Here is a 25,262-nt window from a genome sequence, read left to right as displayed (position 1 = left end):
AAGCTTCCTTTCTTGAATCATTTGCCACTGCTAATACTAATACAAGCTTCCAAAGCTAACAATATTGGATTAATATTACATTTAATCTAGGAATTTCTTTTTGTCCATACAATATAGAAAAATAAATAATAATTGCTGGATTTCTATTCTATTTGTCAGATTCGAATGAAACTTGGTTTGGCTATACATATATTTTATCAAGTCCAAATACAAGATTTCATGAAAATCTGTTCACTGAGAGTACCTCTGTTACCTGGAAAGCCAGATGGATGAGCATGGCAAAGACAATAGGTGCTTAGCATATATGTGTGAATGGCCTAACAATGGGACCAATAGAAATCCAGTAATTATTATTTCTTATTATTATGCTAAAGCAGCAATGGATACTATGTTTGTTGTTGTGTATTGATTGGAAGAATGAATGAACGAGCGGTATGGCTGAAATGAAATGTTCCAAGTTTGCATATACATATATTATGAATTAGTAAGATAGTAACATCTGCTAATGGGCCTTAAATGTAATGCCATACCTTGCCCCCCCCCAAAAGGTGGGGGGGTATGTTTTGAAAAAAAAAAAAAAAAAAAAAAAAAAAGGAAAAGCTCTTTATAATCAACTATATTTAGACAATGGCTTGAAGAATTATCAGATATGCAGTGGGTACTGGCACAGCTGATAATTAAGGTTGTAGTTCTGTCCTAGGTGGGAGACAAGCTTTCCGGTTAAGGAGCCAGAATTCTGTAGCAAGGATTGGCTTCTCCATCGTGGTTGATGCTGATGTCCCACTTTGATATCAATAGTGGATAGGTGGGGGGGGGGGGATACTTTAAGCAGGTATCTATTGTGGATGCACTTCTGAGCAGTGTGATGGCTAGGGACTTGAAATTCAAAGAATCACTGGATTTAATATATGCTGTGGCATTGTAACAAATCCAGTTGCTGGAAGCAAATTCATCTCTGCTATCAGTTGGTGTGTAGAGATGATGATGGAATGCAAGATTGTTCTGATTGCTGGAATCTGAAGTACTGTATGGGATTTTCCCATGTAGAAGTTGGGTGGCAAGGTGCTGTTATTGCTTTTGAATTCTCCCTGTTAAATTGTGCTTGTGCTCTTGAATAAGATATATGGATGGAAACCTATTGAATACTTCCAAATCTGGAAGAGCTGTTGATTTAATAGAAAAGCCATGTGTACTTCCGGATTCCACCAGGATTTGGAGTGAGACAAGATCGTGACTTTGAAGAGGCATATTGTGTAGTGGTGTTGACCCAGCTTTTTAAAACAGTTATAGCAAGTGAGATGTTGAAAATTTCAAGGACATGCCAATGTATAAGAGTGACAGCTTGCAGGCATTTTTGGCTGTTAAGGAACTAGGGGCTGATGATGATGGAAGTTTGGATGTTTTCTGGGGCAAATGGGCCCAGAGTAGGTATAATTAATTTTGCACAGATAGGATGGCAACCCGATTCAATAATGTGTCTCAGGTGATTCTCCAAATATACATGCTAAGGAGGAAAATAGCAAGTCAAGGTGGTTTCTCCTCTAGTATGGCAATGGTTGAATGGCTGTAAATCTGCTGACTTCAGGTGGTCAACAAGAATTTTCTTGTGGGCTGTGCTCTTGAATAAGATATATGGATGGAAACCTATTGAATACTTCCAAATCTGGAAGAGCTGTTGATTTAATAGAAAAGCCATGTGTACTTCCGGATTCCACCAGGATTTGGAGTGAGACAAGATCGTGACTTTGAAGAGGCATATTGTGTAGTGGTGTTGACCCAGCTTTTTAAAACAGTTATAGCAAGTGAGATGTTGAAAATTTCAAGGACATGCCAATGTATAAGAGTGACAGCTTGCAGGCATTTTTGGCTGTTAAGGAACTAGGGGCTGATGATGATGGAAGTTTGGATGTTTTCTGGGGCAAATGGGCCCAGAGTAGGTATAATTAATTTTGCACAGATAGGATGGCAACCCGATTCAATAATGTGTCTCAGGTGATTCTCCAAATATACATGCTAAGGAGGAAAATAGCAAGTCAAGGTGGTTTCTCCTCTAGTATGGCAATGGTTGAATGGCTGTAAATCTGCTGACTTCAGGTGGTCAACAAGAATTTTCTTGTGGGCTGTGAGCTGTCGAATGAGGTTGAAATCCCCAATGACAATGTGGTAAAGCTGAGTGGTGAGAGTGGTTTATAGCCCAGTCAGCTACATCAGTAATGATATCAATAGTGGATAGGTGGGGGGGGATACTTTAAGCAGATATCTATTCACATCTGAGCAGTGTGATGGCTAGGGACTTGAAATTCAAAGAATCAGTGGATTTAGTGTTGATCAGCTTGAAGGCCACTTCTTTGAATAACATAACACCACTTCCCCTTCTGCTTCTACTGGAGGTCAACTTCACCCGACAGTCCGCTGGCATAGCTATCACTGAGTTCTGTTGCTCATGCTCAAGCCATGTTTCGGACATAGCTACAATATCAAACTTATCTGATAGCAGGATTTGCTCAGTAGTCCATATTTTATGTCTTAAGCTCCTAATGTTCTGATAAATTACAGTTAGTGTTAGAGCAAGCCATTTGAATTAAATTTTTTGGCCTTTAAGAAGGAAGAGCCACACAAGTGTGTGGCTTTCTCTCATTGTGATCGCTGTTGGGATTGGCCAGAATAGTTGTTTTGCTTGCTTGGGGGAATTTGCACTATGGGTAATAAGGAAGCATTGTCTACTACAGTGATATAACCAACTTGTTCTCTGTTAGCATAACTCAGAGAAAGATTGCATTCTATGACAAAAGCTGCAAATATAAACATTATGCATGTTTGACATTGCCATTAAATGTTACATCTATTTTTATATTTCTTTCTATGCATTGCATGATGCCCTTATGTTTGTAAGTTTCTGATTACATTACATTTCCTGCTGTTTGAAATTGAAAAAAAATTCCAGATTTTGTAATACATGGAAAATCTTGAATATATAACTTTTGAAATTTTATGTAACATTTCTTTGGCTCTTGCTGAAAAAAATGTTAATTAGCCTCATACCACAAAGTAAGATGAATTTAACACACAGAGAAGCACCATTATCTCTCATTTCTATTTTTCAATGTAGACCAGAACACATGCACCTGTCAGCCAATTCATTAACAAAAATAAGGCTGACCGGGCTAGCCGGGCAGGTAAAGTGCCTGCCTGGCAGCCCAAAGGTCATGGGTTCGAATCCTGCCTCGGGCTTGGATCAGAGTAGTGCAAAAACCTTAGGAGGTGCATTATGGCCACAGAAGCCAATGTGCCAACAACTAACGGAAAAAAAAAAAAATAATAATAAATAAATAAAAAAATAAGTAGAAACTTTTTTTTTTATAATTAAAAAAAAAAAAAAAAAAATTCGTTTTTACGTAAAAAGATGGAGAAATTTTTGCCACCAACTATTTTACAACAAGATGGAGAGGTCAAATCAAGTAAAAAGGATGGATTCTCCATTGTAAATCTAGAGAGCTGGCCCAAGCTATGGTTCTAATTTAGTAGCATATAATGCAGATAACAATAGAAGTTTTATAATTAATTTTTTTCTGGTTAATATTAATATATGCATTATGAAAGGAAATTAACTTGATCCTAAAACAAATGTTTAGGAATTTTATTATTTTGCAATGATCTGAGGTTAAAATTTTAATTTAAGTGTGGATTTTTCTACATCCATTATAATTTATTTTGGAACTGTATTAGTTTAAGGCTAAAAGAACTTTCCATACATAAATTAGTGCAAACCATCATGTCTATAGTTATGAAACTCCAAAAAAAAAAAAAAAAAAAAAAAAGAAGAGAAAAAAGTTTCCACAAAGGGCATTCTTACTATATATACACACACATTCTACCACGTGTGTGTAGATGAACCAATGCGACTCGTGGCGCAGAAGAAAAATGCATAGGATGCATATAAAGTATCAGGTGACACAGAGGCTTGTGGTAGATAAGCTAATCTGTAATCAGGATACAAAGGAGATTAGGCAAATGAAGGCAGACTACAAAAACCTTTGGCAAAGGATGAAAAGAAAAAACAGCAAATACTTCTTTACTTATATCTAAACTCTAGAAGGGAGGGGTTCTATCAGATTGGTCCACTAGCTATCGATGGATGGTTTCACTGTTAATGATCCTGTCCAGATAGCTGACAAATCAAATGAGGATTCTGTATCTACATTCATATGTGAAACTATTTAAGGAAGGGAATGCCAACAAATAAATTCTAACAAGGAGCTAAAGGATTTTATAATAGCTGAGAGCAAAGTGGAGGAGAAATTGTTGAAGTTAAACATAAGAAATTCACCTTGGGTGGATGGGATCTATCCAGTTATATTAAAAGAGGCAGCATAAGAAGTAAGCAACATAATTATGAGAGAATCTTTGGATTCTCTCATAATTATTCATGGGAGGTCCCCATAGAATGGAGATGTGAAAATGTATTCTCTATTCATAAAGGGGGGTTCAAAGAGTGACACGAATAATTACAGACCTGTTAGTTTAACTTCTGTTCTGGGGAAAATAATGGAGTCACTGGTTAAAGAAGCATTGCAGGATCATCTAGACCAGAGCTACTCAAACTGTGGTACACGAACTGTTTGTTACTGGTCTGCAACGAATTGGAAATTTGTCGTGGACATTACCAGTCCACGACGATTCGTATTTTAAAAAAGTACTGGTCTGCGACAGATTGGAAATAAAAGGAACTGATCCCTCCCGCAGATAGTTTGAGAAGCACTCATCTAGATAAGACTGCAGTTATAGTTCCGACAGAGCATGGGTTTGTCTTGTCTGATCAATTAGATTGGATACTGCAACGTGGTCACAAAGAAACTGGATGCAAAAAATAACTTTGATTAAAATGAGGCCTCCAGACCTACAGGTCTGGAGGCCTCATTTTATGAAGGATGTAGAGCTACTGGAACGAGTACAGAGAAGTTAACGAGACTGGTGAGCGGAACAAAGGGTTGCTCTTACCAAGAATGTCTTAGTTCTGCATATTGCAACATCTGGAGACTAGGTACCTGTGAGGTGATCTGATTGAGGTGTATAAGGCTTTGAATGGTTTGAGCAAGCTCAATGCTGATGGGATTCTTCCTCTTGCTCAGATGTAGCATAAATTCAAATTGAGGAAAGACAATTGTAGACTAGATGTGTGGAAATTTTCTTTTAGCCAGAGGGTAGCTGATTGCTTAAATAAATTCAAGGAAGAACTGGACAAACTTTTGCAGCGAATGGATGGGTGAAAAGTTTTTTTTTTTTTTTTTTTTTTTTTTGGCTAATGCTGTATAAGCTTATTTTCTTGCATCAAATGCCTCTACTAATGCTAATATCATATTGTGAAATCCTTCACAAGTTGCCTTTCTTGCATAATTAAACAATGTTTTTCAGTGAGACTATAACTTATTTCCAATTGAGTGCCACCACCCAGAGAGTAATAAGTAACAATCAAGTTGTACATAAAGGTAAATATTCACCTTTTTGAAATATTGTTTAAATATGCAATATTTCAAAACCATATTAGTTCAGAGCTACAGTGTAAAGTATCATGTTAACATGTAGCAAATGTGGAAAAAAAAAAAAAAAAAAAAATCACTCACTGAATAATGAGTGAGACAATCATTTCTGAAATGATGCCTCATGCATAATAGCACTCAACTGAGAATTACGAACCATGGTCTACTTTACTTGTGTGGCTTTACTTATTTGAAGAGCAAGAGTAGGCAGCTCATTGCAAAGGATTTCAGAATATGAAATTATAGTAAGAATGTGCTTATGCAAAATTGGTTTTGCTACATATAAAACATGATACTTTTTCATGAACAAATTCACTGCTTAGGACTTACACAATGCTTTTAAAATCACAAATGAAAGAGTTAAACTGAGGTCCATTCAAAGTGAAGGTTTACTGTAGACACATAATTGAAATATACTTTCATTATTTTGTGTATGTGATGAAAATTCTTTCACCACATTCACAAAATTAGCATTCAGATGGCCAATTGCATATTACCATGCTAGTAATTTTCAAGAGAGTAACTCAAATAAGGATAAGCTGGTGCGTAAATCTTATGGTAGTGTGAAATGTGAATGATGTATTCTTTCAGCCAACTGCTGACAAGATGTGAAATTCCCCTCACTAAAGGTCTTCAAAAAAAGAGGTACATGATGAAACCAAAACAAAATTCAATTTACTTTTTAGAGTCCGTATAAAAACACAAAGAAGAAAAAACTTGTATAACATAAAAATACACGATTCCAGATCATTATATAACTTGTAACATAGTTAGATAAAACGTACCACCATTCAAATGGGAAGATCTATCATACACACTGCCAGGAATCATAGCTTCTCGTGCATCATACATTGCCGTGTTCATAAAATGAGTACCCTGAAAAATAAACAACCAGTATAGATTATATTCATTAAATATAAATGCAGATTTATGTTAAAAAGTAAACACTCATCACTTGACATTATGTTTAATTAATGTCAAGTGATGAGTCAAAAATATTGAACTTCAAAAATTTACTGCTTGACATATACACTGTGCTGTCATCTTATTAGGTACACCCCCGCAGTGCACATAAATGTGTTTGTCCCACAATGTTGCAAGTCACATGATTACAGTCGTGGATATAAATGCAGCCGAACAACCTTTCTAGTATCAGTTAAGCATACAAACCGTAGCAAGAATGGGGAAAAGGAGTGATCTAATGGACATCGAACGTGGCATGGTAGTAGGTGCAAGACGTGCTGGACAAAGCATCTCTGAAATGTCAGAATACAACCTTGGTGCACAGAACAAAATATCGCAACAGACCACTAGTCACACTTTGTTGCTAATGGGCTACAACAGCCGACGGCCACATCACGTACCTTTGTTATCAATGAAGAACAAGAGAGCACCTCCTGTGGGCACAGCAACACCAACACCGGACTATTGAGGATCGAAAAACAGTAGCTTGGTCTGACGAGTCGAAGTTCCTGATGCATCATGTTGATGGGAGGCTCAGAATTTGGCGAAAACAAGATGAATCCACAAAGCCATCATGTCTGACAACTACTGTGCAAGGTGGTGGGGCAGTGTTATATTGTGGGGAATGTTTTCTTGGCACACGTTGGGTCCATTGATACCCATAGATTCATGTCTGAACGCCACATCATACCTAAACATCGTTGCTGACCAAGTGCATCCGTTCATGTTGACAGTTTATCCCCAGTCAGATGGTTACTTCCAGCAGGATAATGTGCCGGTGCACAAAGCCCGAATCACCATGGAATAGTTCCAGGAACATAACAATGACTTTTCTTTGCTGCAGTGGCCCGCTCAGTTCCCTGGATCTCAATACTATTGAACATCTTTGGGACAAGCTGGAATGGGCTGTTCGCTGCAGGCCTACACCTCTGTCAAATCTCAAGGAACTGTGTACTTGCAGACATGAGTGTGACACACTCATGTCTGCATGGTACTCCATTCCTGCACAGTTTTCAGCATCTTGTTCAATCCATGCCTACACGAATTCAGGCTGTTTTGAAGGCTAAAGGAGGCTCAACATGCTACTAGGTAGGTGTACCTAATAAAGTGGCAGCGCAGTGTAAATACTGATACTTACAATTATAAAGTTTCTTTCACTCTCTTAGTAAAAAAGCTCCGCAGCCTCAACTACTTGTTTTTGAGAGTAGAAAATGTGTAAGAAATATGCATGAGATGTGAGAGCAAAATATACTCACCTTAACAGAAATGTCACATTGTAAACGAGAAGAAATCAGCGAGGCAGCAATGTTGGATATCTGAGGATGATATGGAATGTTTTACAACTAGATACGTTTGTTATATTAGCACCAAAAATGACCTGAGCTTGAAGCAGGCCCTCTATGTAGGATGGTGATTATTCACAAAACAGCTAATGTGTGAAGGAAATCCTGCACAACAATTCCAACTAGGTAAAGTTATTTCTTATGCCATTCTATGTGAATAGTGACCACATTTTTTTGGGGCATCATTTCGTAATGACTGGTTATGGAAGTACCCAAAGTTACAAGCTTACTGTGGGATGCTCAGTAATGCTGTCAGACCTGAAGTGCATTATCATTTAATAAAGATGCAAATATCCTAACAGTGCTATGCACTGCAAAAGTTGGCTGATCAATCAACCAAGGGACATTAATCAATTTAACATTGATCCAATCTGTTCATATAAGTTCCTAAAAGCTGGCTGTTATTTTGGGAATAGTTCTTATACTTTCCTTAACAATAACTTTTTACCACTCCTCTTTCTTACTGTTGTTATTACTGGTTTTTACAGGGCATCAGCATCTTCGACTACACTTCTCCAGTTGTCTGATACATCAAAAAAGAATATACTCCCAGGATCATTAGCATATTTTGTAAGCTGAAAAACCCAGAATAACTTCCCACAAGTTATTCTGTGAAGTAATGCCCAGCCGATTTCTGTGAAGTTAATGCCAAAAAAAAAAAAAAAAAAGTGATAACCACATGGATTAAATCTGATGAATATGGAGGAGAGGTTAATAGCTTGAACTTCATATTCCATATCAGATTAATTCTGGAATAAGCAACACGAGGACAGACATTATTATTTGGCAGGCAAACACCTGAAGATGGCAAACTACAACATTTATTTTGAACTGCTGGCTTTAATTGAGTCAAATGTACATTGCTGTATTTGTCATTCATCACTCCTCTGTCTAGATATTGTTGTAGAAACATTCCTTTATGATCCCAGCATATAGAAAGTTACACTTCCCCAGGTGATTGCAGAGTACAGATTTTCTACAGTTGAGGGGAGCATGTATTATGCCACTCTGAACTTATGTATCTACTTTCTAGTATTTAAGTGAACCAACAATTCATCTTCAGTCACTATGTATCCTCAGAGGGCATCTCATTCATGCTCATACCATCTCAGAAGCATGAAACATATATTAAGTTGTTGTTGTTCCTTCAGTTCTAGTGTAAAATTCCAAGAAATCCATTGAGTAAACACTTTTTAGTGTAATGAGACTAACTAAAACTAATCTTGCATGCCACAGATTTTTTCAATAGCAATGCGATAGTTTCCACATATGAGTTCTTCCGCTGCTGCTGCTGCTAAAACTTTACAAGGCCAAGGAGAATTCTCAACATTTCAGAACTATTCATAAACTTATCCAGCCACATGCAGACTTGCTTTGATAAATTTCAGCCGGTTTTATTCCCTTTGTATTCAAAAACTGGATTACAAATTTCAAATCTACCTTGGAGCATGACTGCAGAGGTGACAACATGTAGGCATTCAGTAATGCCAACAGACTTTGTTCAATAATTTAATACAAGATTATAATCAATATTTGCAAAATATGCAATTTATGTTGGTTTTGCAGTTTTCATTTGAATGACATGAGGGGGCATAAATTGAAAGGAAGGAGGGAGGATTGCAGGACAGATGTGCAGAAATTTGCCTTCAGGCAACCAGTATTGTTGGAACACACTTCCACATAACCACATTATACAGTAATACCCCGAAGTTACGCAATAGGTGGGTCCGACGAAAATCGCGTAAGTCGAATTCGCGTAAGTCGGGGTACAATTTTGCATATAAATTTTGCTTAATTGGGACCAAGGACTAACAAAAACACTAGTTTAGAAGAAAAATATTAATAAAATTGCAGTTCTTTATACATATTAATACAAAATATGTATTAAAAAAACAAATGACTTACGTAAAAAAGTTATTTCGATGTCGATGGCTTCATAAAATCTAACAAATTCATCTGACGACACAGCGCCTTCTTTTTTTCACGCAGAATTTCGTCGTAGCAAGCTAATCATTTTTTTATTCCTTGCTTTGTAGCTATAACGCGTTCTTCGTTGGAGTATGTTTTCTAAAATTTTTAAGCCCTTTACAATTGAGCCCTTTTCAATTTTCAACCTGTCAAGTTTGCAATTGTCATGTGCTTTTCGCCGTTGCTTCATTTAGGCCTGTAGCACGTGCAATATCACATGGTCTTTCATTTCGCTCAAAGCGTTTCACAATTTCATTTTTTTTCTCTATCGACAGAGGTGGACTTACCGGGGAAACCCCGGTGGGCCAGTGTGATTTTGGCCATAAACCATAGTATGAGGCCACTATAAATTTTCCCGGGTAAGAATTTTTGATCCAGTCCGCCTCTGTTTATCGATAATTGCTTTTCTTTTTCTCTATGAATGTGCAGTGTCTTCACCAGGACGCTTCCTTTTCACACCTTTTAAGTATTTTACTCATTTTTAGGGAATAAAGCACAATTACAAAACGAGGAGGCACGCTTGATACGCATAAACAAAGCTGCGCGCATGTAGCAACTGAATAAACAACACCATAAAGGCAGAGATACACTATTAACACCTCACATTTCTAGGGGTTACTACCATAAAACAATAAAAATCCAGTTGCGTTTCTGCTAGTGAAATCTGTTATAAACTGGTAGTAAACTCGATCTAATTGCATTTGCGATTATACCGATAGCTGGAATTGTGTTGGTTTTTACGCTATTATGGTGCAATATGTTTCCCCTTCACTGATATAAAAAACATAAAAGCAGCAAAGTTGAATTTTGTTCATCTTTCGCTCTCATTCTCCGCCGTCGCACCGTATATCGATAACATATGAAAAACGACCTTGAAGATAGTGGGCGGCAGCGTTGCCAAACGAAAAAATCAAGAACCACGTAACTCCGAGTTCGCGTAAGTCGGGGTAGCGTAAGTCGAGGTATTACTGTATACCGTATTTCCCCATGTATAAAACGCACCATTTTTCGAAAAATTTGGGGTCTAAAAACTGGGTGCGTCTTATACAGTGGCTGTAGATTTTTTTTTACTTGCATTTCCCGCTTTTTCGCATTCATTGTTTCGCACTTGTTACCAGTATATTAGGTTACGTTTTGCCACGTTCTGCCTAGAAATGGCTCAGAAAAGATTTTCGTACAGTGCTGAATTCAAGTTAAAAGTGATCCAGTTTGCAAAAGTGAATGGAAATCGTGCTGCTGAACGTAAGTTTGGTCCTCCTCCAACTGAGAAAACAATCAGAGACTGGCTACGGAAAGAAGAAACCCTACTGAAAACGCCACAGCAGACGAAGGCCATTAGAGGCAAGTCAGCAAAATGGCCTGATTTAGAGAGGGAATTGAAGATATGGATTGAGGAGCAAAGGGCAATTGGAATTCCTGTGTCCACAAAGATGGTTCAGCATGAGGCAAGAAGAATTGCTGATGAAAAAGAAGTTACTGATTTCAAAGGAGGACACAATTGGTGCTTCAGGTTCATGAAACGGATTGGACTAAGCATGCGTACATGCGCCAGACTTGCCCAAAAGATGCCTGAAAGCTATGAGCAGAAGGTCCTTGAATTTCATCATTTTGTCATTCAATGTCAGAAGACACATCAGTTTGAGTTGGAACAGATTGCAAATATGGACGAAGTCCCCCCTTCAATTTGATGTCCCAAGTAACAGAACTGTTGATAAGAAGGGGGTTAAAACTGTAACTGTGAAGACAAGTGGACATGAAAAGAGCCATTATACAGTTGTTTCTAGCTTGTTGTGCCGACGGAATCAAGCTGCCTCCTATGCTGATTTTCAAACGCAAAACAATGCCAAAAGAAGCCATTCCTCGAGGAGTGATTGTCCACGTTCATGACAAGGGTTGGATCAGGATGGGGTGAAGATCTGGTTTGAGAAAGTTTGGAGCAGGAGACCAGGTTGGCTCTTACGCAAACCTGCCCTATTGGTGCTTGATCAGTTCAGGGCACACATAACAAAAAATACAAAGAAGATTGCCGCAGAGCAAAAAACAAAACTTGCCGTCATACCTGGAGGCTTGACATCCCAGCTCCAACCACTTGATGTCAGCATTAACAAACCCTTCAAAGCTGCCATGAGAGATGAATGGAACCAATGGATGAAGTCTTCTGGGGACAATTTGACACCAGCAGGAAGAGTGAAGAAACCAACTATAGGAGAAGTTTGTACCTGGGTGAAAAGATCCTGAGATAATATCAAGATTGAGATCGTTATCAAGTCATTTAAGAAGTGTGACATTTCAAATGCCATAGATGGAACTGAGGACGAGGAAATAAATGAAGACAGTGATTCATCATCAGACACAGATGAGGACAAGCTAATAGATGGGAGTTTTGACAGTGATGAGTTGTATGAATTTTATGATGAATAAAACTTGAGTTCAATAACTTTATGTAATACATTTTTTTTCAAATTTCAGGCCCCCAAATTAAGGTGCGTCTTATACATGGGGGCGTCTTATACATGGGGAAATACGGTACTTTCATAACTAAATTATATTTTCACTTAGTCACCTGGTTATGTGGAAGTGTATAATTTGAATAAATTCAAGTAGACAAACTATTAGAGGGGATGGACAAGTGATATGGATGTGTTTTTTTTTCTTTTGGCTGGAGCACTGTAATCTTGCTTTCTTGCATCATTTACCACAATTAATAGTATAAATAACACTTCTAAGATACCATTATAAGCAAATAATATTATAGCCAAAAATTAAATTTGAAGTAGTACCCCCCCCCCCCACCAAGTTTTATTAACATGTCTACTGCACCAAGATTTCAGCATCAGGTTTTAATTCACTTGGAGGAGAAATCATGTAAGTTTTAGAATCTTTTCTACTGATGTGACAGAAGAAAAACTGGGTATTTTTGTCAAGGGACCCTCATCAGGGGGCTATGTAATTCAGTCACAGTAAGAAGAAACCCTCCAAACGTCTCTGCCCTCTCAATTACAGACTGACACTATCCTGCAGTTTTCAATCCTGATTCAAAAGTCATTGGAAAAGGAAGTAGTGAGTGTTAAGCAAGCATTTTTACATAAGTAAATTTCATTTTGCACGTATACTTTAATTTTCACCCTCACTTTCAGCACTATTGCTTTCCCTATTAAATGGCAGGTGCACATTACTGTAGTTTGTTTTTTTAAATAATACTGTATGTTAAAATAAAAAATAAGCAGCAATGCTTCATAGCTTCATAGTTTAAAAATAAAATTTAATAACTGTCAATTTCTTACAATTCTATGCTTAAAAATGATACATGTTTACAAGCCGTAATCATAGACCACATAATCCATTAGACATCACAGATGAGTGGCCACATGTGAAGGTAAAAAAAAAAAAAACCCCAAACAGGTATCCCTTGAATTAGATGATTAAGGTATTTGACAAAACCATAGCATAGTGAATAATTTTTGAATAATTTTCCATAGAATATAGTAGTAGTAAATTAATAAGAGGAGTTTACCTCAATATAGTACGTGGAACACTTCCGTATGATACCCTCCAGAAATTAAAACGGAAAAAACGAAAAAATCGACAACTTACTGGTACATAAAAGTAAAATATAAATAATTAAATAATCAATTTAACACAATTCAAAATCAATTCAAAACAATTAAAATTCAAATTAACGCAATTAAAAGAATCTAACGAAAATATTCAAAACGATTTTCCTTCCTGAAGCTGACAATGCTTTTCGACCGACTGTCGTGATCACAGGAATGAAAATTACCGAATCGGGCTAAACCTGCAACTTAAATAGTGATTATGTGTCTTCGCGCATGCGCGTAAAGGTCCACGCATCGGAAATCAAATATGGCCGCCGAACATTAACAGAATTCTCGTGTAATTTAATTTCAACGGTTTCTGCAATTAATAGTCGCGTATAATTACGTTGAACGTTAAGTATTTTGGCCTCGTTAAATAAAAAAGTATGTTTTTCGTTAATGGCATGAAAGGCTAATTCTGACGCTGCTGAACGAGAAGCACGAACTGAGGCTTCGTGTTGATTTACACGGATATTAAGAGAAAACCGCGTCGAACCCTGATAAGACGAGTCGCAATCACCGCAAGAAATGTTGTATACTAGATCATTAATTTGTGTTGCGAACGCCGAAAGAACCGAGCGATTGTTCAGTATAGTGTGTAACTTCCGTATAGGCCTAGCTATAATTTTAAATTCGGTATCTTTAAAGAATCTGTTAAGCTGTTTGTGCCACTGTTCAACATATGGGACAGAAATAAAGTATTTTTTGATATTACTATTGTTGATTGGTGCAGTATTTTGTATCCTATCCTTAGCTTGTACCCTAATTTGATTTATTGTGTTAATGGGATAACCCCTGTTCAAGAATCTGCTAGTTAATATTTGTATTTCTGAGTCTAAAGCAGAATCCGTCTAAAACAGTCTAAATCCGTCTAAAATCCGTCTAAAACAGCTCTGATTCATACTATCTAATTAATTTTCAAACTTTTATTGACTATTTCATTCACTTCCTGTCTCTCCAGTAGTATACAATCGATACACACAATTATGGGAGATTTTTTGAATGGCTTGGTACAAAATTACATTAAATCTACACTAAGGTACTCGGCCCAAAGTTACCATATTTCTTTCCTAAAATATTGCCTTCAAAACAACATCGTTCCGAAGTTTGCCAGGGTGAATTTAAATCGAAAAATTTCAGGCATAAAACAACTATCACTGGCGACATCACGTAATATTGTTAAGCTTGCCTTAAAATCTCGATATTCGGATAAACAAAAATACCTTTCCCAGGTTAGGAAGCTTCGCGATAAATTAAAAAATTATCTACATCTGAACGATTGGTCTGTATTGAAGACCTCCATAGATTTGCGACGGGAAGCACAAGCCTCAGAAATAAAAAACAGACACGTTAATAAGTTGCAAACATTATTGAATAGTTCAAGACACGTTCATGCGAATTCTAACACATTGTCGCGAGCTTGCGACCAAGTTCACACGAGTTGGGTGACATCCCCCCACAGACACATAACGCACTACCACAGAATATGTCGGCTAGTTCACGAACACCCCCTCACCCAGTATCCAACGAACCGACATATCAACAGGTTACAAATCTTTCCTCGTGTACACTATCGCAGGACCAGATTTCACTTTTATCCAAAGGATTAAATTATAATTTACCACCTCGAAAGCTGCCAAAAAAACAATGCGTAATTGATATTGAATTTGGACTTCGTAGTGTTCCACAAAAAGATGTATTTATTCAACAAGTTAACCAAGTAGTGAATAACATAAAAGAAACGCGACTTCCTAAATTGAATACACATGACAGTTCAGCTTTACGAGAACTTCGAGAAAATAAGGACATTATTATACAGAGGGCAGATAAAGGAGATACAGTGGTAATACTAGATAAACATGATTATATTAATAAGTTAGATTCAGTTGTATCTGATACCTCTACTTATTGTGAAGTGGACCCGACACTGTTTACCAATTTGGTAAATCAATACAATAAAACGTTAACCACATATCGTAAAAACGACTACATTACTATGGTTCAGTTGAAGGAATTGAAGTCCAGAACATACAATATTCCTGCACTTTTTGGTCAGGTAAAATTACACAAGCCTGGATTTCCGATTCGACCTATTGTTTCCTACAGGAACTCGGCATTTTCAGCCTTAGCCACACATGTATATAACATTATAAAACCTTTTAGACAGGTTATACAATTTGGGATTAAGAATTACGATACATTATTTAATAATCTTAAAGACTGTAGACTCGGCGACAATGACAATTTATTCTCATTAGATGTTACCTCATTATATACGAATGTAAACGTTGAATACACATTAGATATTATTTGGGATATGTTAAATAAAAACTCGACACCGATTAATTATACGAAGCTGCCTATAAAGGAGATTTTTCACTTAATTAAACTATTAGTCGAGGCTAACTACATCACCTTTCGAGACAAGGTGTACAAACAAATTTTTGGATTACCAATGGGTTTGAGCCTGAGTGGCTTAATGTCAGAGATCTATCTCTCAACGATTGAGCAGATACATTTGACACCTTTTCGTCCCCGTATCACATACTATGGGAGGTATTTAGACGATGTTCTAGTTATTACCGATAGTAGTACTATCCAAGACATTTTACATTCGTTTAATAATATTCATTCTAGACTCAAATTTACATTGGAAAGGGAAGATACGGATACTAAGTCATTAAACTTTCTAAATTTCACGCTTACCCGGGACTCGAACAAAATACAATTTAGCATCTATCGAAAACCCACAAACACCGGTATGCTTCTACATTATAATAGCTACCACCCGTTCACCTACAAAAGATCGATTATCTTTAATCAATTTCTAAATGCCTATAAATATTCAACGACGGATTCTGCTTTAGACTCAGAAATACAAATATTAACTAGCAGATTCTTGAACAGGGGTTATCCCATTAACACAATAAATCAAATTAGGGTACAAGCTAAGGATAGGATACAAAATACTGCACCAATCAACAATAGTAATATCAAAAAATACTTTATTTCTGTCCCATATGTTGAACAGTGGCACAAACAGCTTAACAGATTCTTTAAAGATACCGAATTTAAAATTATAGCTAGGCCTATACGGAAGTTACACACTATACTGAACAATCGCTCGGTTCTTTCGGCGTTCGCAACACAAATTAATGATCTAGTATACAACATTTCTTGCGGTGATTGCGACTCGTCTTATCAGGGTTCGACGCGGTTTTCTCTTAATATCCGTGTAAATCAACACGAAGCCTCAGTTCGTGCTTCTCGTTCAGCAGCGTCAGAATTAGCCTTTCATGCCATTAACGAAAAACATACTTTTTTATTTAACGAGGCCAAAATACTTAACGTTCAACGTAATTATACGCGACTATTAATTGCAGAAACCGTTGAAATTAAATTACACGAGAATTCTGTTAATGTTCGGCGGCCATATTTGATTTCCGATGCGTGGACCTTTACGCGCATGCGCGAAGACACATAATCACTATTTAAGTTGCAGGTTTAGCCCGATTCGGTAATTTTCATTCCTGTGATCACGACAGTCGGTCGAAAAGCATTGTCAGCTTCAGGAAGGAAAATCGTTTTGAATATTTTCGTTAGATTCTTTTAATTGCGTTAATTTGAATTTTAATTGTTTTGAATTGATTTTGAATTGTGTTAAATTGATTATTTAATTATTTATATTTTACTTTTATGTACCAGTAAGTTGTCGATTTTTTCGTTTTTTCCGTTTTAATTTCTGGAGGGTATCATACGGAAGTGTTCCACGTACTATATTGAGGTAAACTCCTCTTATTAATTTACTAATATTATTATCAACGTAGAACATATTGAGTATTACAGCTCTGATTCATACTATCTAATAGAATATAGTATAATACAGCTGAGTTGCATCCTGAATAAAACTATGGGACTCTCCGTCAGTAGCAGCAACAAATAAAAATATGCAAACTGTTTGTCATTTCATGTACACTAACAGTTTTTGCCATTCAAAATGTGATTTCATTGAAAAAAAAAAAAAAAAAAAATGTAGCATGCTGGTGTTTACAAAAATTATAACTGAATATAACCCACTACCCAGAGGAAAGTGTTTATTTCTGCAAGTGTCCCATGTGCAATTAGTTTCACTGATGTATTTTTTTTATTGCATCTCTTAACGGAGGCAAGGGAAAAACTAAACAGAAACAGTAAATACTCTCAGAAAACTAACATATTTGTTGGTTTATAAGGCACACTCCCCCCCCCCTTATAAAATATCTTAAAAAATTGCCCTGCATCTTAGAAGCTGAAAGTGGTAATACAACATATGCAAAAAACCAAGAGTTAACATATAGCAGATAATGGATAGTTAACTACTATAGAATTTGGGGTAACAAGTGAATTTCAGTTATATATTTAAGTCCTAATCGATGGCAGGTGCACCAAGAAGGCAAAATTATACTATTGAATTTAAGCTAAAAGTAATACAAGGTGCCAAAGAACGTGGGAACAAAGCAGCAAAACAAAACTTCAGACCACCGCCTACTGAGATGATTCGCCAATGGAGGAAGCAGGAAGTTTTATTACAATAAGCTGATAAAACAAAGTTGGATAACGGAACTTAGAGATGTGGGTATTGCAGTGAGTACTAAAACACAGTAGAAGCATGGAAACAAGCAGCTTGGTATTATAGCTTCATGGGAAAAAAAAAAAAAAAAAAAAAAGGGGGTTAGGTTTTTTTACAGCCGTTAGATGTCAGCATCAATAAGACATTCAAGAGTAACGTGCATGAGCAATGGAATAAATGGATGATAGAGGGGAACTATAATACAACACTTATGGGAAGGATGAAACATCCATCAATACCACGTGTGTGAATGGTTGCTGAAGTCACGGCATGATGTTAAGACTGAAATTGTGGTCCTTTAAAAAATGTGGTATAAGTAATGCAATGGATGGCAGTGAAGATCATTTATTTACATCTACAGCTTACTAGTGAAGATCAAATCAGTAATGAATCTGAAGTGGAATAATACTAAATTAATAAGAGTAGTAATCCTATAAAGTAAAAGTAAACTGTAGTCATTATCAACCCACTGCAGGATGGAAGCCTCCTCAACAATTCATGCTAAGGGAAATAGACCATAATCTGCCATACTGGTCCAGTGCGGGTTGGCAGATCGACCATATTTAGCAGTCAGTGGCTTGAACCCCGGTCTACTCAAAGAGCATGTGCTACTGCACTCCCACTCCTGACCACTCGGCTATGGAGGCCTCTATACCTTTATTGGTTTTTGGGTTTTATTTTTATTGAATCTTAAATTTCCAGTGTAGTAACAATAAATTTTTTTCAAAAGCTTTTTCTTCTTAAATTTACCCTTCCAAAATTAGGGAACATTTTCTAATACGGTATGTTGTTTATAATTATTTTTCGTAAAATTGGGGGAATATACTACAGAAGAGAAGAGAATATAATAATTTAGTGGTCCATTTTGGAGACATTTGCAGTAGCTGTTTCTGCTCTGCAAGGATTTGCTTCTGCTAGTATCTACTGTGAAATATGTGTTTTGCCATAAACTGTATTTTGTGTACATCTCTCTCACTCTCACACATGTGTTATATCCAAAACCATGGTTATCAAAGTTCAACTCTGTGCATGCATAAATATCTGTCCAGTCAAAACATTATTACCACACCCCCATGTTATAGCAATTTGGCTGTTCCTACTTAACAAGTGTTTGTGATTTTATGGTGCAAAAGCTGCTTTGGCTATACTGCACCCTTTTGGTGGTGTTGAGGAAGCCAATCAACACAGAAACATTACACAACACAAAAAACATTCTACTCACACGCTGGCATCCAACAAATAACAGAAGAGTTCTTGTAACATCAAAGTTTACTAGTGGAGTTTAACTGTAGTTTTGGGTGCTGCCCCACAACAGATACATACATATATCTATACAATTAGCACACTAGTAGGCCTTGTCAACTTAATTCAAGCTTTACTTAAAAATTCATTTAAAATAAAAAATTAAACAAATCAATTTACTTACAAACTGAAGACTCCAGACATTCTGTTGTTGTGAGTTGTTTTATTTGTGGTGCTGGTTATATTTCCTTTCCCTCCTGCACTTTATTGCTCCAACTTAGTCAGATTCTCATTATGTCAGCTGAGCATAGTGCAATTTCACAATTTGTAACTGAATTTCAGAGACACTGGAAAGTTCCTGCACACCAGGAATCACTCCACCAGGCATACATGCCATCACAAGCTGAATTTTCCCTGCCACTGCTATTTACACTTACGCTTTTGCATACAATTCAATAAATAATGAGGTCTGTATACAGGAATTTTTCTTACAAGTGACAAAGTATCCATACTTTAAAAGATTTGATAAACTTTTTTTTTTTAATGGATTTCTCCCACTTCTTTCTTATTCACAATTAGCAGCACATAATAGAATCTATGGTATATATATCATCTGTATTTAGTTTTTCACAGAATCTGCATTTGGCTTGCATGAAATATATAGTCTCTTTTATTATAAAAACTAAACTCGTCCTCATTTCTCCTCTCCTGTTCTATCTTCCCAAGTTTAACTGTTTCTCTTTCCCATCATTCTACACTCTTTCCAGAACTAAGCCAAGTCATGTGACAATTGCTAATTGCCATTTTACAGTTCAGTTGAAGAGTGCAATAATGTCTTTTTGTGCTCATTACACAAATATATTGTCACAGTACAGATGGATAAGCATATTTAAAGAAATAGTAAATATGTAATTAGTGAATACACCTTGGATAAGATAAATTAGTTTTATTTTTATTTAATCAAGAAAGCGAACATCCTTTATATATATATATATATATATATATATATATATATATATATATATCAAGGTGTGAATTTGTAAGTAGACCAACAGAATTTGTAAGTAGACCAACATCAATGCCAACCAAGTAGTAATGCCAATGAAACAGCTGTGATAAATCATTAAAGGTGTTAACATTGTTATAAGAGTAACCACATATTATACAGAATAAAGATTGCAATTCCATTTTCTCTAACTGCTTATCATAAAGAAATTGTTAAATTTATATAAGCACACTGATAAAATAAACAGACTGTTGTGTAGCCTTGCATTTCAGTCTATTTTCAAAGATAGAAGAATTGGTTTATACTGACAGCATGTCAGTAAAAACCACAAACTTCACAATCATCATTGTCACTGTACAGATTCCAATAAAACATTTGAATGAAAAATAAGGCAAGTGGAATCACTTCAATTAACTTTTTATTACTAATATTTATGATGTATAATTTGAAAGATCAAGGGGACAATGTTTGAAAAAACAGTTTATTATAGTACAAGTTATAAATGTAAAGACACAAAACAGAATGATCCCACTTACCGGATTAATGGTATTTATAAGCTTTCTTGGTTTGCTAAATTGTATCATACTTTCTTTTAAATTGTTCAATGGGCCTTCAACCAATACCTTGTTTTCCTTATAGAATGTCAACAGATGATTCCACAGAGTTTGCTATAAAAAACATATATAGATGCATTAAAGTAATCAATGATCCATTTAAAACTCCCTATATCTTGTAATAAAAGCATTATATTAGACTAATTTATATATAGGAGATATCAACATTTTGTTATTAAGAAACTATTCCACTATATGCTTAGAGTTATGACTTTCAAAGTGCAAGATTGCACTTGTTAAAGAATGCACATAGGTTGTCAACCTGTGGTAAGGGTACCACATAATAGTGCCAAATAGCATATGATCCTATAATAAAAATTTAAATTAACTACAAATCCATAAAAAACACTGACATAAGTATCATCAATTTAATTTGCTGAATTATTAAGCTAAGTGATATACAAGTCATATCGACAAAGTTGCGTTGATTTAAAAAAAAAAAAAAAAAAGGCTGATTATGTGTCAAGACTGGGTACATATAGTATTGAGTATGCCTTTGAGCTAAGTCACAGAAATTATTGAGTCAATATAATTTTCCTCCAAGAAGTCATGTTAAATTCAGCCATCTATATGGATCTGGTGAACTAGTTTACTTGTACCTGGTTTGCCTATCTTAATATTAGCCTTACTATTCATGGTATATGCCATTCACTAACCCTTCAGTACCATGATCTCTGCACCCATCCCCACAAACTGTTAGGTTCTAATATTTAAGAAATGACATTTCTTCAATTTTTTTTCAGTGTTTACTTTTGATGTTGGCCTGTCCAATATGAAGATAACAAGGATGGCTAATAACTGGTTACCTGATGCGACTATATCAGAATTTTATGGTTATAAAAAGAAATAAAGTTGTAATAAGGTAATTATTTTGCATAAAACAGGAGACTGCATAAGATTCACTACTGAACGGGTTTAGTGCATGTGCACCATGTTTTGTTCGCAGTGAACTGCTGAAGTAGATAACTGGCATCGTTTTAATTCAGTGTTTCTCAACATTTTTTTTAATTATTGGCCCCCCCAAAGGGCTTTTTTATAAAAAATTTCCTAGTTGCCTCCCCTACCCTCCCCATGAAATTTTAAACAAGAAAATACATTATACTGTGCTTAGTCTTTTTATTCAATGGGATTCCTGAGCCTGATGCTTCTTAGCTAAAAGTTCATTGTTCAGTATGTTGTTAGTACATTTAATTCTAATGTCTTCCCTTGAACACATATCAATTCTGTTTCTTTCCTTTGTTAATATTTTATTTACTGAACTAAAACCACTTTCAAACCTATAAGACATTGGAAAACAAAGTACTTTGGCCATTTCAGACCACATTGTTGGATAAAGAAGTTTAGTTGTTTTTGATCCCCACAACTCAGCCATTCCACCTTTTTTGAATTTTTATTAGTAATCTTCGTTACATTTTAATTCAGTGAGTTCTTGAATTTCTTAGCTAAAAGTTCATTGTTCAGTATGTTGTTAGTACATTTAATTCTAATGTCTTCCCTTGAACACATATCAATTCTAATGTCTTCCCTTGAACACATATCAATTCTGTTTCTTTCCTTTGTTAATATTTTATTTACTGAACTAAAACCACTTTCAAACCTATAAGACATTGGAAAACAAAGTACTTTGGCCATTTCAGACCACATTGTTGGATAAAGAAGTTTAGTTGTTTTTGATCCCCACAACTCAGCCATTCCACCTTTTTTGAATTTTTATTAGTAATCTTCGTTACATTTTAATTCAGTGAGTTCTTGAATTTCTTCACTAGCAGCGAACACATCCAATTGGACACAACATCCATAGCTTCACTTCAAAAGAAAATAAATATGAAAATCAATTTTTCGTTTCGCCTTTTAAAAAACATAAACGATCTGAATATTCTTAAGATCACTATCGGTGAGGATTTGCTGATTTCAGCTAACTCTTGCATACCATGAAATTGTTTTCTCATTAAAAAATTCTTTCCAAATATTTCTAGTTTTTGGGTGAAGGCTTTTAATACGCATTTGCAGACTATCACTGTAATTAAATTCCCTTGAAATTGAAGTGATACGTCATAAAGTTTTTTTTTTAAATTCCAAGTCATAGTATATGTTGTTTTTGTGTTTGCTGTTCTCCTTTGCTAAATCTGTGTCTCTTTCGCTTTCTAAAAATCTAATTATTGTTCAAAAATATTTACAAATCTTGTTAGACAGTTTCCTTTAGAAATCCATCTGATTTCTGTATGTAAAAGAAGCCTCACATACTGTTCTTCATTATCAACACAAAATGTTCTGAAAAGGCGACCATATTTGCTATGTGACTTTATTTTATTGATGGTTTTAATAACTATGCCAAGAGACTGATAAAGAACTGGACTAATATTTTTTGCAACCAGATAATGGCGGTGCACAATGTAGTGTACTGCAAGACCTTCGGAACTTTCATCAGCAAAATAACAAACATATGCCATTAGAAGGGCCTTAATGAGAGTAAATGTGGATTCATCAATGTGAATAAAAATTTTTCCTGTTTTTTGTTTGTCAATCAGCTGCTCTTCAGTGTTAACTGACATTGCTCAAAATACTATTTTAAATTTTAAAACATTCAATGTTTACCAACTTTATCTGGATGCTTCCTTTTTAAGTGATCTAAAAGTCTTGATAGTTTGATAGCCTCCTTTGAAAAAGAACTATTACACAAGACACATAGGCTGTCTTGAGTCGAATGGGCTTTCAATCAAACCATAAGCTAGATATTCATCCAGATAATGTCGACACTTTCTTTTCAGCACTCGACATGACTGATGATGGGTTGAATAACTACAAAGAATTAAATAATAAAATATAAACTATTTTTATTTAATTCTCATAGCCCTGTCACTCACAGAAGCACTGTGGTTAGAACTTAAACAGAATATATTTAGTTACTAAGCACTACTACAAATTAATTTTAATTGTCGCTTAGAAAGCAGAAGACTGCCCCATATACTGACCAATGAAACAAATTAAATAAAAACCCATGCCCGCAATGCCACTGCCAAAGTCGCAGCTGTCAGAAAGGCACAAACGCCAAGGATTCCAGAGAGGCATTTAATGCCTAAGAAATGCAAAGATGCCCACTGTCTTCCTTTTATCAAAATTTCTCACTCACTCTTAATATAATATAACTATATGTTAAAAATCGGTTGTTTCAGGGGAAAACAAAACCCAATGAGAAAAATTAAATATTAAGGAATAAGATTTCATCAGGTAGGGTTGAACTTTGGAGGGCCACAAACCATTGTAATGTCCATGATTTTTTTCCCTCCAAAAACCAATTTTTGCCCTCGTTGATAACCCGTGTTTTTAATTGTATCTCATATTGTGAAAACCTTCACAACCAGTTGCCATGGTATTGCACTACCTCGAATAAGTAACACTTCACCAATGGAGAAGACTAATATTACTTATTCTCAGCAAATTCTTCACATATATAAATGCGAAGAAGAGCAGGACAAACCAGATCGGACCTTTATGTAAGGGAAAGGGGATAGTAATAAATACACCAGCTGCCGTTGCAGATGAACTCAACAGTTATTTTGCATCGATATTTACAAATGAAAAGCCTTTTGTGGCAAAGGGAAATTGTGGGAGCGAAGTTAAAAAATATGTAATTAATGATATTGAAATTTCGCAAGATTATTTAATGAAAAAACTTTCGAGCCTACAGACCAGTAAGGCTCCTGGAGTTGATGGAATATACCCTATAATCTTAAGAGAGGCGGCAAGCGAGTGCATTGAACCATTGAGGCTAATTATGCGAGCATCATTAGACTCTGGGGAGATTCCCTTGGATTGGAAAAGTGCAAATGTATCTCCCATACATAAGGGTGGCTCTAAAAGTGAAGTTGGAAATTATCGACCTGTCAGTCTGACTTCAGTAGTAGGGAAAATCATGGAGGCAATGATCAAGGGTGGAATTCAGGATCATTTGAATCGAATTGAAATTCTCAAGGATACTCAGCATGGTTTCGTAAAGGGAAAATCATGTTTAACAAATCTGGTTCGCTATTTCGAAAGGGTCACTCACGAGCTGGATTTAGGGAATAATTTCGACATTGTTTATTTAGATTTCAGCAAAGCTTTTGACTCAGTCCCACATGAGCGGTTGCTTTATAAGCTGGAACAGGTTGGAATCACTGGGAAAATCCTTAGATGGATAGAAGGATGGCTTCAGGGCAGGAGGCAGAGGGTTGTGATAAATGGCTATTCCTCAGATTGGGTTGATGTAAGAAGTGGGGTTCCCCAAGGATCAGTATTAGGACCACTGTTGTTTTTAATTTTCATAAACGACATTGATGAAGGGATAGAGGGCGTGATGTCTAAATTTGCAGATGATGTTAAAATTGGGAGAGTAGTTAATGAT

General features: G+C 35.9%; 1 protein-coding gene across 1 annotated transcript in view; it reads right to left on the bottom strand.

Moving 5' to 3' along the window:
• Positions 1-25,262, bottom strand: part of Upf1 (Upf1 RNA helicase) — a 294,032-nt gene that overhangs the window by 50,228 nt on the left and 218,542 nt on the right. Inside the window, exons 20-21 of the mRNA XM_090376241.1 lie at positions 20,801-20,932; positions 6,323-6,413 (exon numbers count right to left, since the gene is read on the bottom strand). Of these exons, the coding sequence (XP_090232367.1) occupies positions 6,323-6,413; positions 20,801-20,932 (223 nt within the window). The remainder of the gene's footprint in view (positions 1-6,322; positions 6,414-20,800; positions 20,933-25,262) is intronic.

Source organism: Mastigoproctus giganteus, chromosome 1 (genome assembly GCF_048544385.1).
Source record: "Mastigoproctus giganteus isolate SK-2022 chromosome 1, ASM4854438v1, whole genome shotgun sequence".
Taxonomy (NCBI): domain Eukaryota; kingdom Metazoa; phylum Arthropoda; class Arachnida; order Uropygi; family Thelyphonidae; genus Mastigoproctus; species Mastigoproctus giganteus.
This window is presented reverse-complemented; position numbering and strand designations above follow the sequence as displayed.